This window comes from Cygnus atratus, chromosome 2 (assembly GCF_013377495.2).
Source record: "Cygnus atratus isolate AKBS03 ecotype Queensland, Australia chromosome 2, CAtr_DNAZoo_HiC_assembly, whole genome shotgun sequence".
Classification (NCBI taxonomy): domain Eukaryota; kingdom Metazoa; phylum Chordata; class Aves; order Anseriformes; family Anatidae; genus Cygnus; species Cygnus atratus.
Window position 1 is genome coordinate 146,571,616 of NC_066363.1, and position 26,644 is coordinate 146,598,259.

The 26,644-nt window shown below is 40.8% G+C and overlaps 1 protein-coding gene across 2 annotated transcripts in view; it reads right to left on the minus strand.

Moving 5' to 3' along the window:
- SAMD12 (sterile alpha motif domain containing 12) overlaps positions 1–26,644 on the minus strand; it is a 159,086-nt gene that overhangs the window by 115,928 nt on the left and 16,514 nt on the right. For both annotated transcript variants that reach the window (XM_050708493.1, XM_050708492.1), the window contains exon 3: positions 3,538–3,667. In XM_050708493.1, the coding sequence (XP_050564450.1) occupies positions 3,538–3,667 (130 nt within the window). The remainder of the gene's footprint in view (positions 1–3,537; positions 3,668–26,644) is intronic.

Sequence of the window (26,644 nt, forward strand, 5' to 3'; positions counted from 1 at the left end):
AAATCAGTTTTTGTGTATTAAAAACATCTCCCAACTTCTTATTGGACCTTTCTATATTTAATCCTCCCTAACTGCCTGCAAAATGCATTTAATTGGTTCTGAGGTGATCCATATGCACTCAGCAAATTGTAGCATCACCAGAGAACTCAGGTTGGAAGAGACCTCAGGAGATTTGTAGCCCAGCCTCCTGCTCTGAGCAGGGACAGATATGAGATCAGATCACGTTGCTCAAGACTTTTTCCAGCTGGGGCTTGAAACCCTCGCAGGGCAGAGACTGCACAACCTCTTTGAGCAACCTGTTCCAATGCCCAGCTATAGGGGAAAAGTTTCTTAATATATTCAGCCTTCACCTCTCACTTCAACTTAAGTATAGTGACTGTCATACATCTCTGTGATGAGCCTGGCCCCATCTTTATGATAACATCCTTCCACACGCTGGGGGCTGCTGCTAGTCCCCTCATCATACCCCTGGCGAGCTGCCTCCTCAGCCTGAACAAGCCGAGCTCCCTCAAGGCCCTGCTCATGTTGCAAGTGCTTCAGCCCTGAGCATCTTGGTGGTCCTCACCTGAGCTCACTCCATTTCGTCGATGTCTTTCCAGCACTGGAGGTCCAAGAACTGGAGTCTAAAACGTGTAAAGTACAATAACCACTCTCCTTGATCTGCTGGCTATGCACCTGTTAATACTGTCCAGGATTCAGTTAGTTTATTGTTTTTTTTTTCCCTGTCCATCAGGACCACAGGTCCTCTTCAACAAAGCTTCCCCAGCCAGTCAGCCCCAGCCTTTATGGGGTGCTAGGGGCTCTGCCTTCCCAGATACAAAACTCCACATTTGTCCTTGTTGAATTTCATACGGCTCCTGTTGGCTCATTCCTCCAGCCTAAGTCCCTGTCAGTGGCAGCCTTAGCCTTGAATGCATCAACTGTTACCCCCAATTTGGTGCAATTTGGTACACTGTCCCACGACATTATGTCAATATAAATGTTAATATAAATACCGTTTTCTTTTTCCTTGCTAGGTATACTAACATTATTTTTTTTTCCTCATACATCTGCAGCTGCTTTTTGTCAAGAGTGCTATAAACATAAATCCTCTACAAAGGACATTTTGTTTCAAATTTTTGCCCCCAAACCAATAAACTATAATCGTTAACTAACAGTCCCCAGGTACTCAAAATGCCACACTTTTCAACACCTATGGTTAAGGTGACAACATCTAGATATGTTTGTCCAAGAGTTTTTTTCCTGGCTTACAACCATGCCTTAGATTTTATCTTCAAATAAAGCTTAAAAATCCTTTTCTTGTCATTTTCTTCGAGTCCCTTTCATCATATTTTTCCATATCAAAGAAGCCTGTAAAGTCAACTTAATTCCTGAGAGATTTTCAACAATCACATTACTTTTCCATAGCCATATCTGGAAACAGTTACATTATCTTGGCTTAATCTTCATAGCTGTTTTCATGCTCATTTCACATTCTGCTTTTCTTGAGCCAAAAATCTAGTGTTCTGCCCCTTTATTAAAATATGTCAAGTACTTTGAGGCATGGGACCAACAACACTGGAAGTATCCTCCTGAGTTACTGTTTTCACTCATAATATTATCACAATAATTTGTAAAATCCATACAAATATTACCACATTTCTTCTGTTATCACAAATATCCCGAGTTGGAAGGGACCCATGACGATCAAATGCAGCTCTTTTCTTTATTGCAGACTAACTTTCTAACACTTGTACTAATATTTTCCTTATACCTCTTTTGAGTACAGTAAGAAAGATTGATCTTGATTCTCCTTTTTCATAGAGGTCTATAAAGTTTAAAGTTTCAACCATCTACAGTGAAACTACACGATTTCCATGTATGTTTAAATTGAAATGAAAACAATTTTTTCTTCAACTTTGTCTCACAGTGCCTAAATTCTAAAAAGAGACACTGTAATAGTAAAACAGTAGTAGAAAAAATGAAAAAAAATACTTCATTTCAAAATTTTCTGGTAGCTCTCTGGAAGCAGCCACCCATGTATACATGGGTGGAGACAGACTACACTTCTAAGGACTGCATTTAAGATACTGAGAATCAGATGATGACTTAGAGGAAATAGGCAGTGATTACGTACTAAATCTCAACATTTACCAAGGTGACACAAACCACCTCTCACATATTACCCCATGTGTGTATTCATGGCTACACAACAATCGAAGATGAGTAGTTGAGTTTGCCATGTTTGTAATCACTCATTATCAAAAAGGAAGTAACAAAAATGGGAATTAATGGAAAAAATTAAACACCACAAGTGCACATATACAAAGAGGCACAGATTAAAACATGTATAAGTTAACAATACGTTATTGTTAGACTGAGGTTTGCATGTGGAACTGAAATCGCTTATTTATATTAAATGGCTGAATGCCATTTCCAAGTTTTGTATAGTACCACTTCAGAGAACAAATTAGTGTTCCACATTAGACTTTTTACAGACTAATTACTTCCTGGGATACAAGCAAAAATGTTATTTAACTCCCCAGTTGCATTTTTATTTGTATTAATCCAGCTACTCAGCTAAACGGATGTCAGTTCAAAGTGGCCAAGTAAAATACTACTACCAGAATCTGAAAAGGAGTTAAAAAATCAAGCAGATCAAGAAAATCAATATCAACTTCTAAAGTAAACTGGAAAATAAAAATACAATGATGCTTTTTAATATATTGTTTGCACACAAAACACCAAGTATCGAGGATTTGGAGGTCTTGTGGGTATTTGGAGGAGAAACTATGACAAAACAAGTATTTTTTAGACTGGCTAAAGAAAATATATGAAAGTGGGAAGCCCTCTATCCAATAAAGGAAATAACACAAGAAAAAGAACAACTGTGTACTCCAGCTACAGACTTCGGGCAGAAAACAGCTTCACTAGCAGCAAATAATAGTTCAGACTGATACTAGAAAACTACTAACTTTAAGTTAAGTAACCACAAAGTTCTGGAATAGATGTAAAAGTCTCCTCTGATCGCAAATTTTCTAGAACAAAGTTAAAGAAATGCATCAGAAACAAACTTTCTGTGTTGATCCTGATTCAGTCCTAGGGTGGGGATCACTTGGGCTCACTTCCCAGCCTACACATTAACAAATCTAAATGTAATTAAAAAAAAAAAAAGGCCAAAAAGATATGAACTTCTTAAGGTAGTACACCTCAATGAAAAAAATCATTTATGTTTTTCCTCATAAGGCATTTCTTAATGTTTAGGGGGGTTGATTTGGAATGAACAGGGTGTGGCCTTTACCCACATGCACACTGACTTCTTTTCTTATTGTATTAACCTTGAATAATTGAAATTTGTATTTAAGAAAGCTGGGGAAAATCAGCTATACACCACAGCCAGTGGACACTGTTATAGTCTCCCTGCTCTAGATCTTGCAGCTCTTGAGTCATACAGTCAACAAAAAGCCCGCAGTGTACAGTCACAATCTATTAACAACAACGTAAAACAATTTATGACATTTTAACTAAGTAAAATATTTCCGATAGTGCATACTTTACCAGTTATGTCATGCTGTTTGAATGACTCACTGTAGATTTGATACTGATTAGGGCAATGTTTCTTCAGCCATTTGCAGACATCCTGCTGGGTCCATAATGCCACAGGCTTGGTCAGCTTCACAGTCCCGGACTAGAAAAGCAGAATGCAAAAGAGGAATGATGTTTAGTGCACACACTAGCTTCAGAAATTTTACGCTAATATCCCATATACAGTATTAAAATAATAAATGCTAGACGGGAGCTGCTGTTGCTGGCAGATATCCAAGTCACCAGCGCATTACACAAGACCCAACTACTCAAAGGCATCATAGCAGGTATCACACAAAATTAAAAGTGTTTTAACAGTGTTACACATTGCATCACAAAAACGTACTCTGCCATGTCTTCCTTGAGCAACAGTTTAAAACTCTTTCTCAAAAGATTTTGATCATACAGGATCAGATTCTTCCCCATGCTTTGCAAAAATCACCAGAAAGCCAACATTTATGGCTAACAGGTCAAGGCTACCTTTTAAAAGATAAAAGGTCTAATTTCAGTACTTAAAATTCCCATTATTGTTTATTAACATGGTAAACACAGTAAACATATTTTCATTACAATAATCCTTTATTTTTTTGTCCATATTACTTATATCCACAAACAGAGGTTTAATTGTTGCTGTGAATCACTTTAAGGACTGTCCTCTTCCAACTCCACTGAGAGCTCCTTTTGTCTCTCTGTAGCTCTTCATCTCAACTGCAACCTACCAGGGTACAGTTTTTCTTAAGTTTTGTCATGGTATTTGAAGTTAGCTTGGAACTACTGAGTGTAATTAGGGGTAGAGAATCTGTTATCTACAAACACTGCTGAGCTAGACATATCAAAGCGACATTTTGCTCTAAATAACAATACTACATTTGGTGTAAGAAGGGTCCAGACTTTGCTTTTTTTTTTTTTTTTAATACAGTGAGTTTCAAGATGAAAAACAGACTGAAAAAAATTAAGCCTGTTTTTGCTCTTCACCAGACCTGTGTGATTTCCACTGTCATAAAAGGTCCAGATTATGTACAACTGACAGATAACAGAACTGAAAAAGTCCTAACACAAAGCCAGCTTGAACTTCAGGTTCTGGCTTGGGGAACAATGTCTTCCTTACTAACTGTTTAACAGACAGCGGTTGCAGCCCTGTGAAAAGTTCAAAGCCAGTGCAATCCAGCACCCCTGAACAACTGATCCCCATGCGGGGCCAGGTTCAGGCTCTCACTTTTCACAGCAGAACCACGTTAGAGCCTCGGTCAGACCTTTCCCAGACTACAGCTATTCTCACACACCGCAAGGTTAGCCATGGTAACTAGCAGGTGCAGGGCTGGCTAGTCTAGAAGAAAGTTATCCAATGTATATAGAAGAAAAATTACAGAGAGCTACATGGCTACAGACAGTATTACAAGACAGAAAAAGGCAGTATGGAATAACTGCTCTCCCTTCCAACTGTCAATTTGCAATTATCAACTTTCAATTACCCTAACCTAAATCTCAGTTCTCTCTTACTACTATATACACAGACAGTCTCCTCCTCATCCATCTCCAGCACTCCTAAAGCAAGAGGGACCCAGACAACCGGAGCTCTCACCTACACAAACATGACAAATTAGTCACATCAGCACAGGTCACCAGCAACCAAGAAGCATCACCAGTAGATGAGACTTCTCAGCTAAAGTCTGTGGCTATTTAGATCAAAGAGCAGCCTGAACCAGTCGTAACGTAAGAGTGAAACTCTGCACGCAAACGGTAACAGCTGCAGCCTTTGAAGCCTTCAAATTCACAAGTGAGACCTAAATTTGTAACAGATATCTGGACAAATAGAGTAATAATTTATGAATGTTCTACGTATAAATTAAGTCAATTGCATTTTCACGTCACATATCATTTAATCAAACAATTCACCTTTGCAGATATTTTCTTTTACACATACAAAAATGCCGAGTTTCAAAGTATCTTTGTTCCCTTGTTGTGCATGCAAAATACCGATCCCTCCAGCTCCCTGGGTGTTGTAGAAGGTTCAAGAGAAGTTTTTCTGCACAAATTTGAGGTGAAAGAGAATGTCACCTCAACCGTTCTTCTCCATCAGGTCTTAGGGTAGATTTTCTCGATGTTGCCAGCCTGGTTTTCTTCCAGCATTTAGGCAGATATATTTTGTCAGACAGCCGTTTTCAAAGTCGCTTTGAATTTTTTCATTACCAGAAGCCCAAAGGACAACAGCAGTTTTAAGCTAGTGCTTTGCATGTCTTATTAAGTCCATAAAGGACATCACACAAAGATACCAACTAAGGTCCAGGGAATATGGCAGAGCTAAAATTCTGACAGGCAAACGCCTTGAATTTCTCATGTCCAATTTTCCCTCTCTCTTTTCATTGCCCAAATAAGCAGCAGAAAAAATATTGTTGAATATACAATACAGTGCCCGTCCCTTAACTTAGCCTTTTTTGTTTTAAACAAAAATACACTCACTGGAAATACGAATCCTTTCAAACACATGAATATACATCACCTGCATTTAGAGGTAATCCATTAATGCAAACCCACCCCAAATAATCGATTCTCATCTTGTGCTGTCACCCACCAAGCTACAGCGGGTAGAAGCCTGACTGACAGACTTGCATCCACAAAGAAAATTCCAGAGCTGTTTATGATGCACTATAACCAGGACGGTGCTTGCTTTACCACTAACCCTTCTGGGAAGCACGTCCGTCTCACACACGTATAGAAGAATGTTCTGGACACTGCACACATCTCAAGAAGGGATGGCCTCCGTAGAAAGGGCAAGTGCCCTGTAACTGTTACTTGTGCAACTAGGAAGACCGAAGAAGCTGAATTTCAATGAAGAGCCCGATATTATAGTATTGGTTAGCTGACTTTTATTACACGTATATATATATACACACACACAATGCATTTCCTTCTCAAATACATCAAAGAAAAATACAAGTAAAAATAGCCATATAATAGGAGTAATCTCTCTGATTCCACAGAAATTCTCCAACAACAGGATCTAGACATTAACACGTGTATCTTTATACAAGCTGCTGCTTAAATTTAAAGATACTTCTCAAGCATTAGAATTTCTGAAGATGAGAGGAAAATCTGTCAGCCCTTGAAAAATAAATTGTTAATGGTTTTTCTTGTACATCATAAAAATCCTTAAATTACAAATATTTGCAAATATAAGTAGCTGGCTATAGACTTATAAGCTATTTATTCCTAGCAGAAAGTACACAAGCAGTGACAAAGTTGGTTTTGACTAAGAGGATGCTGTTTTCAGTTCAGTAGCTATTCTCCTCTTACGAGCTTTAAACACAGTTACATTAAATTATCTGAAGAACAAGTTTATCAGCAGTTACGGTACAAATTTAACACTTCCTTCTGTGCCTGTAGAAGTGAAAGATGCTTCCAAATGTAGCTATTATGCCATGCAACATACAGATCACTGCCCAAACTCACATGCTAATCCTTCACTGTCCAGCATTCAGAATTATGATTGAAATACTACTGACTTAAACTTATAACCAGCCCTAAGAGGATATTCCTACATTGGCACCATCAAGCATTATGTTTAATTTTCTAATTTGTACAGACTTGCTGAGTTAGAGGAATGTAGGTTTTTTAAAGCAATGGTTATAAACAGTATATTGCAGGTACTTTCATTTTTGGAACATCATACCCAAAACATTTTCCAACCAGATGCTGTAGACGTAAGGTTATTAAAAATATACTTCCCTCCCACAGAACTCATTTGTTAGTTTCTTTCCTGTTCTAAAGCTAGATCTTATACTAAAAAACTCCCAGTACGCCAAGGAAAATGACCCTCACCATCAACATAGCTACAAAATGAGTCCCCTGCCATTAACTATATACAAACTATCTAGATAGCTAGAAAACACATTATGTTTTATTTTATTTCTGTTTATCAGCTCGGTCAAATAATAAGCCCAAACTGATAAAATACAAAACCTTGGTCTAGCCTTCCATTTTCCTGACACATTTATCCTAAAATTGCCCTTTACTGGCAACATTTTAATAGTCTTAATCCTGCACAACACTATGCCAGCCTGGCTTGGGCCACATACAGGTCTAATGAGCACAAAAGTTCTCAGTATTCAGGTCTTGTCTTGCAGATTTGAAGGAAAATCTGTTTTGTTGGGATTTTGTGTCAAAGTCTTTCTTTTAAACTGCCTAAACACGGTTTTTGTTATGTGTATCTCCAACTATAAAAATGGCTGTCCCAAGAGGAAAAAAAGAATCAGCATATTTAATACATGACAATTTTATGCTCTGTTTGTTCCACAGTACAGAGAATATAGTACCTAAAATCAACAACTCAAGAATAAATAGATAAATCAAAGTTATACGCAGTGCATTATTAGAGTGTATTTCAGTGAATAGCATTAGCAACCGACTCCTGTTCTTCCTGAGCAGCGACACACATGTTCCCTCTTACAGGTGCAGTTTACCAAGTCTGCCAGTTTCCAAGGTCAATTTATTCACCAGAATTTCTTTGTCTCTATCAGATTTTACTTTGGAACAGAAAGAAAGGCTCTTGTATTTTTGAGTGACAGAGGATTCAATCTTATTGTTAAAAACACTTCACATCCAATATTCTGATTTATTGTAAAGAGCATCCCAAAACCAAATATTTTTGGTTTGGCATTTATGAGTATGTTTGCATTACAAAATCCAGGAAATCTGGGATCAGGGTCCTCATTGAAACAAGCCTGCAGGTCTGCTGGAAGAATGCAGCATGATACCACTTGCAACATCCAATTTATCAACATACTAATTCTGACCTATCAGCAAAGTCAATGCATATTTACACACATTTATCTGAAGTCAGACCTCACAACTTCTGCCTAAAAGAATGCTCACATAAAACAGATTGGTAAAAGAGGCACCACTCAAAGCACTAAGACAGATTGTGCTCCAACATCACGACTCATTCTCTGCTCTGCAGTTTACATTTTAACCAAAAAAAGTCAAAGCAGCAGCAATCTTGTTAGCGCTGCATTGGTCAAAGGACAGAAGCAAGGCAAGGCTGCAAGAAGGACCATCACTTCCCAAAGCAGCACACTGAGCTCTGCCAGCTGCACTTCAGGCATGGAGAAATCTTCACACCAAATACAACTGCTCTGTGTTGAACCATTTCATTAACCCAGTTCGAAAGAAAAGGAGGCCGTTAGCTGTGAGGGATGGCATGGGAAGAGCAAAGGAAAGAACACGGTCACTGCCATCTAAAAAGGACAGCACGATGGGTGGCTGTCACCCCCAGAATAATGCAGAGTCAGCTCATGTGTTTGTGATCAGAGAGAATGGGAGGAAAGAACAGGGATCACGTCATGCAGGATGCTAAGAATGAAATATTTGTTAAATCAAAACAAATACCCTCTGCAAGCAAACTATGAAATATTTTAAAATTAGAAAAATGAAATTTTATTTGTATTTGATATATATATATAGCAGTGAACTTAAACTTCACAGCTCTAAAAAAGCTGCTATTTCAGTTACTGTCAAATCTGTCAGGCTGTTGAGGAAGCAAGACTAACGGTATCATCTTCATAGTTTATGACACAAAGATGCAGGAGCAGCTATGTCCAGGAAGACATTCAAAATTGTATTTTCTTTTTAATACGCTTGGGTTGTATTTCTAAATCCAAGAAAATAAGAATCTTTTTCATATATTCCAAATTACTTCTCTAATATTAAACCGTCCATGTAAAATTCAGTACCAATGGCTAACATAAAAGCTGTGATGAAGTGAGCATGGGTTATGAATATATTTTTATATGTTATCTTAAAATATTGAAGAACGTCGAAGGAAACATTTTTGTTTAGAAACATACCTTCTCAATCATACTTACGGATTTTTCTAGCAAAGACCAAAGAAAATAACAGTAATAAGCAGACAATCCATAAAATACTGATACCTCCATTGTGCCAGGTTCTTGTCTGTGTTATTTAGAATTTTAATACTAAGAAGAGACGAAAACAACAAACCAAAGGAAATGTGTTTCTTTACTTCAAAAGAAACAAAGGAAAATACTGTAACATGCCTTCCCTTTTATACTGATAAAAAAATGAACGTTTAAAACTAATTGGATCAGAAATTCTGAGTTACATTGTAATTTCTTACTTAAGTAACTGTAGAAAAGCAAAGTCAGTATAGTAAATAATATATATATATATATTTAAAATTATTTCAATTTAGTTTAGAGGACACTTTAAAGACCTACTTTGCACCAACTTTTGCTTTAACCATGAATTAAACCATTGCTAAATGCCACCCAAGGAGGATTAAAGTAGACAGACTACAGCAGCTATTATTCCAGTCATACACCTATGACCGATCAACACACAACGTCCACTTTGAATGAGACAGAGACATGGCAGACCTACGAAGTCTCCCAGATCTTCTGAAAATGTGGTCAGCCAGCACCATGCATTCTTTGAGTTAGCTGCAAGCTGGTCTCTCACATTTGCAGACCTGTACCAAACTTGCTTGCTCCACACAGCAAGGCACTGGCTACCCTAATTCGTGACCACCAGAGCACGACAGAGGCAGTCTTATAATGATGGCAAGAGCTTGACTTGGAGGCTGTGCAGTTCCCAGGCAACTCACATCTATTAACTCAGCCTGATGCTCAAAAGCATGCCACTGGCAGAAGCACACAGACCACATCTCAGCTGATCCCCCATCACTCACATGCATGTTGTCCTTCATGCAGTCCCTCCTTGCCTGGTCCAGTCCGGACACAACACATGCCTGACATCAGGGTCCACATTTGGGATCCCACAAAAGACAAGACTGGTTACAAGTGCATGCAGGAGGGAATTACTTCCCACCACCGGTCAGCAGACAGATTGGAGTAAAGCCATAATGCCATCAGATTTCCCTAAATCCACACTGTCAGAATACATTGGGTTGTTTTGTGTGTGCGTGTTTATTTGTTTGTTTTCAGAAGTAACTTCACAGCCAGCTCGCTGTGCCTGGCAGTAGCACAATGACTTTCAGCCAGGGTACCCAAGGTCCCAGGAGAACCACGTCCTCAGCAACTCTGAGTTAAACACACCTGAAGTTCATGGACAGATGCAAACTGGACTTGCAGAGAGATTACTGCCCCTGAAGAGGTGGGGACAGTCATCTGCCATTGTGGGGCAGAGAGGGAGCACAGTTAAAGAGGAGATGAGGACACCAGGGCAGCACCAGCTGCAGGTACTCTTCAACAACTGCTCCCACACGGCTCCATACCACGGGGTTCATCCTCCAGGAGCAAACTGCTCCAGCACAGGTCCCCCACAGGCGGCAGCTCCCCCCAGATGCCCTGCTCCTGCGGGGGCTCCTCTCCACGGGCTGCAGCTCCGGCCCGGGGCCTGCTCCTGCGGGGGCTCTCCATGGGCCGCAGCCTCCTCCAGGCCACATCCACCTGCTCCACCGGGGGCTCCTCCACGGGCTGCAGCATGGAGATCTGCTCCGTGTGGGACCCATGGGCTGCAGGGGGACAGCCTGCTCCACCAGGGGCCTCTCCACAGGCCGCAGGGGAACTGCTGCTGCATGCTGGGGCCAAGAGGGCTGCCTCTCACTCCTCACACTCCCAGATGCTGTGTCACAGCAAGGGTTTTGTTTCCTTTTTTTTTTTTTTTTTTTTTTTTACCTCCCAGAGGAGCAAACAATATCGCTTATTTGCTCAGCTCTGGCCAGCAGCCGATTCCTTTTGGAGACCGCTGAAACTGGCCCTTATCTAACATGGGGCAGCTTCTGGATTCTTCTCACAGAAGCCACTCCTGCAGCACCTCACTACCAAAACCTTGCCACGTAAACCCAATACAAGGAAAAAGACTGAAAATAGGTGGGGAAGCCCTCCAAGATGCAGGAGAAGTGGATAAGGCCCTGAAAAGTTGATTTGCTACTCCTACCCTCATGCTTCCAAGAGGAAAAGGAGAGGTAGGAACAAATGCACTTCTATCAGGGCCTCCCTCCTATGCTACCAGTGGTGCCTCCCCGTACTTACTTTGCCTTTCCACAGTCCCAAGGGCAATGTCAACCACTGGCTTCTTTTTGTTGCCTCCAGCAGACTGCTGGGGATTGCTGCCCCTAACCAAGGATTGCTCCAGCAGTGCTTAAAGCCAGCTCTGCACAGGGGGAAACTGCTCCCCTAGCGTCCCAAATCAGTGCACCACCAGCACTTCAGCACACACTATGAGACAGGCGTTTATCTAGCTTTCAAGCAACACCTGTATCAACCCTATCCATTACCTTCTGTACCTGCACCACAAGGTTCAGTGCACTACCAACAGAAAAAGGAAACCAATTATGATAAATAATGAGATCAGTCTGGAACGTAACATGTTAGAGGGAAGTTAACTCTATCTTAAGGCTGTCACAAGTATATCTATCAACAGGAAAGAATGAACTGTGCTGCCAAATAAACTATCACTGGGCATTATCCTGATAGGGATAAATACAGTATTGAAACAACAAGCGAGAATAAATAAGGTGATACATTTTCTGTAAGAGTATTCTCTTTCATTGCAGAGATATTGCACTCTGAAAGCAAGAATCACAACTGGCAGATGCTGGTGTTGAGATAAATTGTTGTAGCATTATCAACAGACTCTGAAGAACTCAAGTGTCAGGATGAGAAAGGTGAAGACAGAGCACTCCTCAACGTCATCAAGAAACTTGCCTGACACTATTCTGATTGCTATCAAAATCCAGAAAACCACTACCATGACAGGCCAAAAATGCTTAAAATAAGATCACCAGCAGGACCAGGAGGACAATCAATTTTGTGGGGTTGACAGCTAAATCTAAATTAAGTGTGTGTGTAATGTTTTAAAATTCACTTCATCTAAAAACACTGTGCATTTTTATCTTGCCAAACTAAAGGTTAATTTCACTCAGTAGAGAAGATTCCTTTCAGTCCAAAAATACATACTTGCTTTTGGATATTTGCAGAGAAAATCAGAAAAGGAGAGTTGCTCTGTCAGGATAGGGATTTTAACTTCACAAAACACACCAGTTGTTCAGTACCTCTTCACTGATGTGTATTTGATTCTCCTTCTGCTGAGACAATTCAAACCACATATTCCCTCTCACAGTCGGGGTTCTAACCATCAGCATCTTGCAACACAGATGACAGTCTTCATAAAGTAAGTACAAGCCCTTCTGCTTTTCTGCATAGAAACCTATTCTGGATCCTGCACAGATCTGGAGAGTGGACCATTTCTGTTCACACAGCAGGTGCCCTACTAGCATGCCTTGGGCAGCTATGAAGATAAAAGGCTCCTCCTCAAACTTCTCCAACCCGCTTGCTACTGTTACTTGAGTCAAAGAGGAAACATAATTAATTTCAATTAACAGCCCAGTATTAACAGCAATATCAAGTAATTAACTAAGGTTTATTACAAGCACATGTTTGTTATTGCACTTAGCCATCCGCTACAGCGAGAATAGAAATTCGAGACACGCTCACCCTTGACATGGCACACATAACTTGCGGGCTGGCTCATCTTTTATCGTGTCTTAAGAACTAAATGCTACACCCACCGCAAAGGAGATTTATGGCATGAGTCTTCATCACAGAATACTCCTCCGCTCAGACTGGCAGGAGGCACAGAAAAGTACCCCATCTTGGTGAAAGCACTGAGTTCAAACCCATTCAGGCAAAAGCATGAAAGTGAGCAGGAGTTACCTAATAACTAAAGACAGCGATGAAATGTAGTCCCCCTCCCTTTTCCAATAGTTTGTCCTGAACTCAGAAGTACTGCCAGGCAAACTGCAATTCCACTTCTGGGGAAATTTACTATTTGTCAAAAATACTTTCTCCAGGTCTGCATTAAAATAAAAAATAACACCACCACAAAGCTACCTATATTACAAAAGTGACAATTACAAAGGAGTCTCCATTCCCACTTTTTTTTTTTTTTTTAAATCAGTCCTGGCACCTCAGCAAGTTACATTCTAGACAATTTAAGATCAAACTAAACTGAGACTCCTTGTATTTATTTTAATGGAACTGCTGACAAGGCATATAAGTAGGTCCACTGATTTTCTTGGAATTTCTCACAGATTTAAAGATAGTGATGTAAAAGAATTTAGCAAAAATACAGCCCGGAGCTGCAACAAAATCCATCAGCCAAAACACTGCAGAAATGTTTAATTTGCACAAAACTGTCAATAATGTACTGAAATATTGTTGCTCTTTAATTACAGAACAATAAACAGTACAAGAGGAGAGCTAAACATGTAAAGATCTGAAAGACAGCACAAAATTTTGACTTCACACTTGTCAATTCCATAATAAGAATTAAAGGAGGTTGGTCAGTTTGCATTTGTTTTGTAGATCACAAAAATGCTTCTGTCAGAAGCATGTATGTCTGGCAATGCCTTATCTGCAATTCTTCAGTCACTTAATTGGACTCTTTCAAAAAATAGCTGAATTACCAATAGTTAGCAAGGGGAATTACAAAACAGGCTGCTCCGAAACGAGAAGAGCTAGACAGGGCTATGACTTTTAAATGTACCTGTTTCATATTCACATTATCTATAGTAACACGGATATGAACTGAAATGTGGCAATTCAAAATTATGAAGTATAGCTTAATGGGAGAATTTTCTAAGGCTTATAAAATTAATGCCTTTACTAAAAATACTACTTTAATACAAATAGGTCTTTATTTCCTGAAAAAGGAGGTTGTACAGAGCAGCACTCTGTATTTCCAGAGATTTCATGTAACTCTAGTAACAAAACATAATGTATCTGAAGTCCCAATGCCTTTCATTTATAAAAATAATTTTTAAAAAAAGTCCTTATGCTTCAAAATATTCAGGATATTCTTACAAAAAGTTGTTCAAATGCAGGTTAAGTGTAATCTCAGAAACAGTCACCTAATAGGGTAAGAAATTTGTGCTTTTTGGTGACCTATTTAAAAAAACACACCTATGGCATAATATTACTTTTGCCAGTGCAGTGTACCTTTCTCTGGAAGTGTTTTCATCAATGATATTGGAAGATTTTTTTTTATTCTTGGGATTTGCTGTTAATCTGACAGCAAATCTGGGCAGCACAGACCACACCTACATCCTTCTAATTATAGTGTTTTCAGAGAAGATGCTTGACATGTCATAACCTAGGGTTTGAGAAGTAGCTGTGTAAGTTTTCTAATAGCTGCCGTATGTCAGAGGTGAATGTGACACTCCTTTTTTCATTCTAAAGTTACAGAGCAGGATTTCTGGATGAGAAGAGCTACAAACCAAATTGTTACCTCAACGTTAGCAGGTAGTGAGGTTAGTTCTGTCATTAGCTCAACGATAGTACATTTGTACGAGGAGAACATTTAACATCCTGAGAGGATCTTAATCCCTATTAAATAATGACAGGTTGCTTTCTTACGAGGTTTACTCCTTCTGAGTGAATCACATTTTTGGCACCTTTGTTTCCAGCAGATGTGCCAATTAAGAGGATTGTACCGTATGAAGCAGCATAACCTTTCCATGCCAACTTTCAGTCTTTATGGGTAGGCTCATTCATATGCAGAAGACAAGTGCAGCAGCCAAGGCATTTTATAGCCCAACAGCAATCAAAGTTTTCTGGATATCTTTGCCAGTTGACTCTTAACTACATTGTCTTGAGCCAAACACATTTTGAGCAGAACAACTTTATAGGCCAGACATGTATATGAGTATTAATAAGAAAAGGTCCCCAAGCCCCAGCTGACAGGTCAACCTCTTTTTCCCAGTGATGTTGTTACAATTGCAGCAAAGGAAGGAGAAGGAAAGGTAAATGTTGATAGAAGAAGCAGATCAGCCCAGCCGTCTGATTCATGTGATAGTGTCGCAATGTCTGTGTAGAAGGTCGCAATGGCTTTCTCTACTTAAATAAATATCTAGAAGGCAGATACACTACCTATTTTTCCAAACATGCAGGGCACTTCTGACGTCAATTTAATTTCCTGCTAATTACTTTTGAAAAACTAGCGTTGTCTCCCTAATGAGGCAAATGCTTATATTCTCTTATCTTCCCTACGAAGTCCTATATTCACAAAAAGACCTTAAGCTTTACAATGCCCTTTTATCCCCTTTATTAGAGAAAGCATATAGCATCAAAACTGAGATTCACGAAGGCTAGCCCCTCTGGCTAGGAAGCTGCCCAAGTTAGCCAACAAGAAAACACAGAGAAAGCCACAGAGCACAAGGCCCACGCTCACATAAAGGCCAACCCAGGCCTAGGGGAGACATCCCCTCTTACTCACAGGAAGCACTCCTTGCAGCGAGGCAAATGAACTCAGCTGCAAAAGAAAGGTCAGGAGCTTGTCCTTATTTTAAAAGGAAACAGAGGCATGTGTCAGCATCACTGTCTCCGCTCATGAGCCTAAATATTTGGAGTTATAAAGGCCACATACGTGGAATTTGGCAAATCAGATTCAGAGACAAGAGGGGAAAAAAAAAAAAAGGTGGAGGGTAATATTACTGCCATACTCCAAACCTATTTCCTAGATCGAGCCATTCATGGGAAAATAGGACTTTCCCAGGAGCATCCTGGCTCCACAGGAAGGTTTAGCAGAAGAATGCCACTTACATGAAGATTTTGCCTTTGGCTCCACGTAACCTTTGAAAATCTAGCCTCAAATGTGCCAGCAACACCTTTCCCAAGGAAGGCAGCTAAGAGATGTCCCTAGAAACATGGAGTTGATACTGTCAACAGCAACAAAAAAAGACCTGCTGCAAATGTTACGTCCACCTGACCTCAAAGTAAGGAATTTAGGTCTTAAGGAGATGAATGTTGTGAAAGGGCTCAGAGAGGTAAATTCAGCATTGAGAGGAACAACATTTATCTGCTATGATGTGCTAAGCGCACACAATATAAATCCTTCCTGGAGAGAAAGCTGTGAAGGGCCATCTAAACCAGTGTGCTAGAAAAACAAACTGGCCCTGAATAAGAACTGAAAATATTTTAATTACATTTCTGAAAGGAACTCAGTCAACTTCTCGTTCTTGGGTCATTTGCTTGCAGTTTAAGATTACACAAATAATTCACGCTAATCATTCACTTTCTGTGAGCAGGAAGAACAATACTGTCAGGCAGCGAACAGCAGACAACTCAAGATCCACTCTAGGGGCAAATTCAGCTCACAAGTCAAAACTTACCCCTTGGTTAAGTAGCTGATGTTCTATATGCAGATGACTGCATAAAGACTCAGGTAACTTTAAGCATCTCAAATCCCACATCAGGTCTGCCATGCTGTTCTGCTGTTTTGATCAGGGCTTTCGTCTCAACAGCAGCCTTCAGCAAGCGATATTTTTACACAATTAATACTCAAGAGCTGGCATATTTTCTGAATAATAAAAAATGCAGGCAGTTCCAATAATACTTCAATCACATTAATAAGGAAATCTTCATTTTTATGCAGCTTTTTATATCAGTCCAACTACAGATGAATAAATCACTCGAGGTAAAACTCACAATTGCATTGATTCATTTAAGTCATTTCTAAGAAGCATTAGATTTAAAAATATGCTAGTTGCTATCTATCCAGAAACAGCAGGTAAAACTGCAAAGTTGGTATGCAAAAGGGAACTTTAGATCTGCAGATGACTTGCCAAATCTGCTCTGCAGCTTTATTCTAGATCACATTGTCGCAGCGTCTCTCAGGTCAGATGCATAACTGAATTCTACTCTTAAACACCTTCCAATCCACAATGTTTGTTCAAGGTTTTCATGCTGAAAGCTTCTGAGTTCACTGAAGTTCAAAACAATGCATGTTCTCAAGCAAAAGAAGTTGAAAAAAATTCAAGGATGGAAGATGTTTCAAAGGAATCTAGTCAACACTTTTTTTTCTTTTTTTTTTTTTTTTTTTGGCAGTCCTGCCAAAGCCTCCAAGTTTTCTAATCTCCTAGACATCAGAATTCAGAGAAATGAACTGTTAAGGAATGTCACCAGACCTTTTACACGAAAACACAGCCAAGCATAAGGAACATGAGTAAACAGCTGATATAAAGAGCACCATCTACTGACAGGCAGCATTTTGACAGACCCAGTTTTGCAAGGCACTGTGTGTGGCTTCCAGATAATGCAACTTTTACAGAATTCAGCTTTCTCCTAGCAATGTACGGTACTTTTCACATTTTCTCTCTCGCTTGCCTTGTCTCTTCTGTGCTGTTTAACCTCTTCTGCTCACCTCTCACGAGACAGCCCACATGCTCCAAGGAGCAGCTGCAGCAGCTTTTAACAATCAGTCCCCCCTTTCTCTTTCCATTTCTCTCATTTCACTTTCTCATTGAAGTTTCCCACTTTGAACTACTCTCCCCTAGTATCTACCTGCTATACTACTATTTTACAATTATAAATTAACATTTTATTACCACTTGCTTATGAGGACACGTTTCCCAAACCTCCTGAGCCAACAGCAATTTTCCATTGAAGCCAACTACCTTCAGACTGTCCCTAGATGAGAGGCATCTAGCCTCAAGATTACTGGAAGCTTCAAGGTTTCCTTGATGAGATGAAATATCTTTCCATGTTCTTACAGAGGAGATTATATGGAGGTGAAGGTTTCTTCCACACTTAACCTATTTCTCCTCTACTTCTTTGAACGAAGTATTATAACTTTTTTATTATTTTACAAGACAAGACAAGAAAGTATTATCGATATCCACAAATGGTTCTGATGCAACTCTCGGTTAGTATAATCAGAAATAACCTTTAGGAATGCTATTTAACATTTTGATCGCTTCATACCTCAGGCATAATATACAGTAGAAATGCAAGGAGCTATTATGGCACATTGCTTTAAATACTTGCTAGCACTATTGCAGTTACTGTGCATGATTTGTGTTGCAGCATAGTAGGAGCTAAATTTATTTATATATATTTATATATGGAAAAGGATTTTAAAAAAGTAAATGATAATAAATTTTCTAACAAAATGGTCAAAATTCCCTAGTTGTACAGGCCTTCACTAGTAAACACAAGAATCACTTCTGATAATTAAACTTGAAAGTGAAAGTAGAAAAGAAATATTCAAATACAGATTGCGTTGCTTTACTGATTAAAACATCAATAATGCATTTAAAGCTCAGTTCCATTTTTATATTTCATCCAGACTCCAAGAGTCATAGAATCATAGAAAAATTAAGGTTGGAAAAGACCTCCAAGATCACCTGGTCCAGCCATCCCTCTACCACCACTGTCACCCACTAAACCATGTCCCTAAGCACCACATCCAACCTTTCCTTGAACACCCCCAGGGACGATGACTCCACCAGTTCCCTGGGCAACCCGTTCCAATGCCTGACCACTCTTTCTGAGAATAAATGTCTCCCAATTGTTTTAATTGTTGAAGAGTAGTGCTCTTTGTTCAATTCTTTAATTGTTGAGTAGGGGCATGATGTTTCCATTTTTCCACTCACCAGGGACATCGCCCAAATGCCAGGACTTTTCAACTATGATGGAGAGAGGCTTGGCAACTCCATCAGCCAGTTCCCTCAGGACCCTGGGATTTATGTCATCAGGTCCCACAGACTTGTACCTGTTTGGATTCATCAGGTGGTCTCGAACCTGCTCTTCACTTACAGTGGGTGGGACTTTGATCCCCCAGCCTCCATCTATGGGTTCAGGGAAATTAAAAACTTGGGAAGCCCATCTACCAGTGCAGACGGAGGCAAAGTAGTTGCTGAGTACCTCAGCTTTCTCCATGTCTGTCATTACCAATTACTCAGATATAGAAACTCACTCCTAATACAAGAAATTAGCCACCTATAATCACTTACACACTATTTTCACCCCTCAGTCTATTTTCACAAATGTGAAAGGTGCATGGTGGCCCGCGGGGACTCCTCGTCACCCCAGCACAGCAGCCCAAAGGGAGCTGGGTCCTCTCTTGTGCTCTTCCTCGAGGCTCTGTGCAGAAGGGATGCCACCTCTCACACAAGGGCTGGGGGATGGGAAAGAAGCACTCATACAACCCCTGAGAATCGGCAACACAGTTCTTTATTGCCGGGACATCTTGCAGGTGAGCCTGCGGGATGTCCATGGTGTTTGGTGGCTCCAAGCTAATGCTTGGGATGGAGCCTGCACGACGAGTAGGGAGCTCGCCGGGCACTGCTGCGACGCTGTTTGTGTGCTCGGATGGCTGAGAGCAAAGACATGCCAGGATAGTCCCAGGTCTGCTCTGGCCGAGGTGGATCCGCTTCCATCGGCTCTTCCACATCTCGTGGATCCAGCTCCATGGGCTCCATGGTGTTTGGCAGAAGGACAAGCCAGTCCTTGCCTGGGACTGCCCAAACGGGATGCCTTCCGTCTGGAATGTTTTTAGGCCAGGGTGCTGAACCAAGAGGTCGTCCAGTTCCAACCCTAGGTCCCATGCCACTGTCCGGCTGATTTCCCTGCACGGGTTCAATGCTGCCATCTGGTTTACGGCCCTGGCTTGGTCCCATGCTCTGTTCCGGATGATTGGCATGACTCTGCTCCACGTGGCTGTCTGCCTGGTGCTCCTGCCTTCACTCCACACCACCAGTGCGCCAATGGGAAGGTCCATGCCCCCTGTTGCTGTATGTGTGAGGGGCCGGCCTGTTCCCTGCGTCGCTGCGGTGCCAATGGTACCGCCTGTAAGTGTCTGTGGGCTGGGCGCCAGAGGTCCCTCGAGCACTGGTGTCAGTTGTGCTGCGGGCTCTATCCCTCTGCCCATGACACTTCTCCTTAGGTGCATTCCTGCTTGGTGCTTCCTCAGACTGCATTGCTGTCCTCACACCGAGGAGGCCTGCCGCTCGCCTTGCTGTTTCTAGTTGTCTTCCCGCCACACAAGTTGGCCGTCAGAGCACCTAGAAGCTCAGTGAATGGCTGGCCAACTGCAGGGGGCCTGTTTTATAGGGCCCGGAGCAAAGGCGGGGCAGTGGTGGTCACTGTGACCTCAGCAAGCCTCTGTGATGGAGTGGCCCACGCGTGGCCAAAGACGGCTGTGTTGGGAGCGGCCTGGAAGATGCCCTCACGTGGACAAGGAAGAGGGTTGGGGGGGCTGAGGGCCCTTTTTCTGGGGCTGGATCCCCCGGGCCATTTGGCTTGCCAGAGAGAAAGACTCGGCCATAGGGACTGCCCCCACCTCCCATCCTGTGCCCCGAGTTTATTTTTAACACTGGTTTTTAAGCAATTAAAATTAATTTACGGAAAAGAACAAAAGCAAGGTGTATCTTCAGCCCTAATACCCATGTGCGCTTTGTGCTCTGAGTGAAGAATTTCTTCTTCACATCACATCTAATCTAAATCTCTGCTCCATTTGTTCAAAGCCATTATTCCTTGTTCCATCGCTACACTCCCTGACAGAGTCCCCCCTCCAGCTTTCTTTTAGGCCACTTTTATGGGCTAGGTTAGACGGCAAAACTGCAGAACCTTGCAAACTGCAGCCTTATCTACCTTGTTCCATGTGTTCCACATGACGTTTTCCAGCTCAGGCTTCAGCCTCTCATCAGCGTAACATAGAATCATAGAAACATTCAGGTTGGAAAAGACCTCCAAGATCATCTGGTCCAACCATCCCCCTACCACCAATGTCACCCACTAAACCATCTCCCTAAGCACCACGTCCAACCTTTCCTTGAACAACCCCAGGGACGGTGTCCACCATGATCCCCAATACCTTTTCTGCAAACATCACTTCCAGCCATCTGGCTTCCAGCATCTACTAGTACATGAGATTTCTCCTCTCCAGGTACAGGTCTCAGCATTTGCTTTTGCTGAATTGCACGATGTTCCTGTCAGCTCATTTCTCCAGCCTGCCATACTGAGATTATTTAATTTCCATAATGATTAAAATTTATTATTGCTGAAGAGTCACTGCAAGACATTCAATTTACTGTTTTTATACAATAAACCTTGTCAATCTGTTTAGGACAGGATTGAAAAAGAAACACCTGATACATTTTGCTAGCAGAGATGTTATAGTCAATCTGCTCATGTATGTAGCAAATTAATACCCATTAATAACATTATGAGAGTAATTTTCTAATAGGTAGGGAAGTTCCAAATTCCACCATGATTCATAGTTCCACTTGCTGGGGTCAGCACAGAAGCTTTATTTTTCTAGACTATTTGCATGCAGAAGCAACAATTTTCCTTTTTTTCTTTTTTCTTTTAGCCTTTCTCTGCTCTAGAAATTTTTCTTCCATTACACTTTATTTCGTCCTTTGCAGTCCAATTCCCTTTTGCTGCCTATGTTCTTTACCTGATCTCCTTCTTCCACCTACTATCCCTCTAACCTGTGCCTTCCTCAGCTTTTTATTTTGACCCTTTGAGATGTCCCAGGTGATGAGATGGGTAATTTCACTGCTCCCCACTCTACTTCTCATATAATTATAGCTCTGGAGACAGACAGCAGCTACACTTCTCTGAACAGAAAAATTTGCACCTGTTTCACTGAAAGAACATCCAATTCTCATCTCTCATTCACCAGGACAAACTAAAGCATTTGGTAAAGCTGGTGAGGTGGTATAAAAACCAAAACTCATTTGGTTAATAAGGTTACTACTCCTTTAGGTTGATACCTCCAGTTCCTCATCCTCCTCTCAGTCTCCCCTCCAACCCTATTTAGGCTGCAGTTCAACGGACTCTTCTCTCAGCAGCAAAGCAATACTCTCCCTACCTGCTGCCACTATGGCCAGGTGATTAAAATAAGCCAAATTAACAAGGGAGTGCTGCCAAAGGGGACAGTTCGCACTGGTTATTTTTGACCATCTAGTATAGAGTAGTCTATAACTAACAAAAGCCAAAATGAGACAATTCAGGTGGATGATAAATTGATCAGCAATTCACTGAAGTCAAAGAACTGAGCAGTCAACTCAATAAAATGAGAGAAAGTAAGGGCTGGGTGCTGAAATGTGCTGCACGAAGCACACCACTAAATTAGGTGCTCCATCATCAGCTCACATCAGCTGGAACATACTTGCATTTCAGCTCCATTTTGCCCTCTCTTCCTCAGAGATGCCCTGGTACAAAGCTCTGTATGATCCTGAAGTGCACCACATTTGTCAATGGAAAAAAAACACACCACAACACAATCACACAAAAACAAAAACAAAACCTACAAACCCAAAACAAAAGTCCAACCATGGGAGAGCAGTTTAGGGAGGAAGATCAAGATGATCATGCAGAAAAGAGAGCTGAATAAAAATCTCATCAACAATGACCTCGCCTTATTTGCCATCATCACGCCATGTATAGAAGTGCTGATCTTATTTTCAAGTCCAGTTCCATCCTCTCATTTTATTTTCAGTTTAAAGCATCACTTGCAGTTTGTGTAAATTATTTTATAGCACAATAAGATGCGCTCTGTATTGTTTTTTTTTTTTTTTTTTTTTTTTTTTTTACCCCACCAAGTGTCAGGCCTATCCATTTAACTTGACTGCATTCTACAGTGTTCTTTGTGGAATCAAAAGTTAATGCGACTGCCTTCTCTGTTATTATTCTTTCTGGATTTTATCAGCATTTTTGTGCCCTTTGCAACCTGGCAACCAGCGTGGGGAGAAAAAGTTAACAGGAAAAAAAAAGTTAATGTCTTTTACTGTCTCCCTTCCAGCAAAACAGGCAACACATTCTAATGGACACACACGAGTAACTGAATTTCATCTGAATTTGAGATTTTATCACCATGCTGAACACTGATCTGAGCACCTCATTTGGCACTGTTCTTCTTCAGAAATACTGTTTAAAAATGAAATGCTTCAAATACCAAAGTTATTTCACCAGATATTACGGGAAAATTAAATAACAGCTAAGGAAAACACTGATAATTATTAGGCCAAAACCCCTTTTTCCAAATAATCATTCAGCTACTAGTTACTATGAACAACTAGCTACAGTTTGCAAGCCATAAAGTAGCCTTCCCTACAGAAAAAGAAAACAGCAGTGACAGTTGAGTAAGCATGAACCTTAACAAGCACTTCATTTCCAGAATCTTCTTCCACAATCAGCAGTAAAAGTTTTGGGAAACCTTACTACATGGAATAACAGTCTCAGTTTTCCTCATTGGGTATATGAATATCACCAATCACATTTAAAGATGAAATATTGACAATAAAATCATTTTTTCCTTTAGCACAAACCAAAAGAAGAGCAAAATGTCTGAGTCACCAGAAGAGAAATGTTTGAGACAGTCGCGTCTGAAGGAGAAGATGTAATTGTGATAGAAATTGTACCAGAAAATGTTTTTCTACTTAATCAGCACGGACAGCAATTAGTTAAAATAATCTTCAAACTTAGACACAAGCTGTATTTACAGAAAGGATGGTGTATCAGCAAAGGTATGCTGAAGTTCAGTCACATCTACTTTTTCATAATGAAAACATTCACAAAATCCTTGGCAATCTGAAGTGTACTGCAAAGATTGAAAGCAATCAGCCTTGAATGAAAGATGAATTAATAGTGATTCCAAAACCATTAGATACGGACTCTATTATCACGCTTTTGTTTAAAGCAAGGAAAAAAAGTCGAGGGTGTCTAGGTCAACAAAGTCATCAGTAGTTGATGGATGCACTTACAGACATTAGAGAAAAAAGGGAAATAGGCAGAACATAATACCCACTTACAAGATGCCATATGTAAAGGGTAGAAAAAAAGGCCTCAAGATGAGCAGTAACTCTACCTTGTTCAGAGCTGAAGGTTTTCTATTTTTAAATATGCATGTCAAGGACACATTTAACCCTAGAGTTGCAGCTTGATGCGTCATAACATTATTCATTCCTAGACACTGATAAAATTAGAAATATTCACTCTACCAACTACATCTTCTGAGAACAGTCCCTACCAGTAATGTCTATGAACCCTGGGTGAGGAATTAGGGGGTAAAGGAGACAGAGGAATTCTTACTTCAGAAAGTGTTGATGACTGCTGTATGGTTAACCTCTAGGCAAGCTGGAAACACAATGTTTTTGTTGTGAGAAATGGTCAATTTAACAGCGTGCTACTACCCAACGCAGCGGCCTTGCTCCCTCTCCCCGTTAGTTTGCTGCTGCTGCTTCTGCTGGTAGAGCTCTTGAGGTTGCAAGAAGAAAGATCACATCTGTTAGCTGCTATGAGATACAAAATGGGTGTAGATGCCTCCCAAAAGCCATGCTGAGCTTTTGCTGCAAACTCACAGTCAGACTGCCAGGAAGCCCTGAGCAGATCCTGCTGGTTATTCAGACATAATCATGCTTAGGTGGGCTCTGGTAGTGATGCTCCACAAGAACCAGGATCAGCATCTCCCATTTCAGGCAAAGCAAGAGTGAGGGCTACATCACTCTTAATCAGTCACAGGAACCCCATGCTACTTACTAATTGGTTAAAATATCAGAGAAGGAAAGGGAAGAATTGTCTCTCACTAAACATGATGTTCTCCTTACCTTCTGCTTGCTTCACTGATAATACAAAGCATCACAGAAGATATTGTCTTGGACATTTGGGAGTTATCTTCCGCTGCCTGCGCTGGCACAACAGCTACACAGTAATCTGCAGCTGACCATGGAGCAGAGATAAAACAGAAACTCCTCTGACTGCCATCCACATCCAGAAACAGCCAAAAACATAGTATTTGCAAAATGTGAAATCAAAGCATACTAGAAAGCCTCCTTGATTTCAGGTGTTTTTGTCAGCATTTTTACAATGCTTAGAGGCCCTCAGTGAGACAAGGTATCCCCCTGCACCAAACACCACGCACGTGCTGGTAAGTCCCCAGCCACCAAGTACTTCCAATCGAAATCACAGGCAAGCCACAGGAAGTTCTCCAAAATCCTCCCCAAAGTAAAGTCCTTACAAAAATGGAAAATCCCATCTACACCATCCATCAAAAATTAACTAAGGCTTGCAGAAGGCAGCATATACCAAACCCCACTGTGCTTTTTGGGAACTGTGGTGGAACAATGTCCTACATCAACCCCTCTTTTAATTGGATGTACAGCAGACAAAGCACCAGAGGAGGCCTTCACCATTACCCACCATGGAAAACAGCTGGAGAATCTATTCCACGGAGGAGAATGAGAACATGCAGAAAATGCACTACAGCATTTATTATTATGGAGCATCCTGCCCAAGTCAATGTTTCCCAGGTTTCAGGCACACACGGCACAGCGTTTGGAGAACCAAGGTTACACATGCACGCATGCACAAGAAAAGATTGGTAGCAAGTTTATTCCAAGTCTTAGTTTTCTAGTAAAACCATCAGTTTTAGCTCATCCTAATCATCTTCTTTCTACAGCTGGAAAAACTGATCCACACATTAGGAATTTCACTTCTAGGGAAGAGTAACAGATTCTAAAGTCCAAGAGCGGGGGGGGCGGCAGAATACACACTCCAATCTTTCCCTTTTAATCCAAAGGACAGACTTTTTCCAGATTAGGCAGCATTTGCTTGCTAGAAGATCATACTGAACATAGCTGTATTCACGTATCTAGTCCATCCTAAGTGTTCAATGTATGATTTTTGAGATAAACACAATTTCTGAAACACGGCCTTCTAACACATTTCACCTCCGCTAGACATTAGTAACCATTTCAGTATCAAACAAAGGCTCATTAATTAGTAAGATTGAGTACGGAACTCAGTCTGAGATGAGGATACCTAAATTCACATGTCAACGTAGTCCATAAAGTGTAGACAGACTCTGATGAGCACTGCTCACTTCAGATCAAACCTAAACCCTCTCTAAGCTCTTCTGAGTATGTTGACTGGATCTCCAGCAAAAAATAATAGGAGTTTAGATACCTAGCTTACACACGGACACTTAAATTAAGTTGCCCTCTTCATCAACAAGCTCAATTCCACTCATTGTAACCGAGGGAAAGACGGACTCCATTCTGCCCCCAGCCATCCTTTTCCAGACCCTTAATGAAATCACTTCCTTCCTTAGCGCACCTCTGCACTGAGTGAAAGCTTGACAAGTTGATAACACAAGAAATGCCCTTCAGACACCATCAGGGCTATTACGCTCACACACCCCTTTTGTGATTGTGACACATTTCACTTGCAGTGCTAAGCAATTATGTCATTTTTTTCAAAATGGTAAAGAAAAAAAATTCCCACTTGTAGAGAGAAAGGTGGACTATAGCAACTGCTAA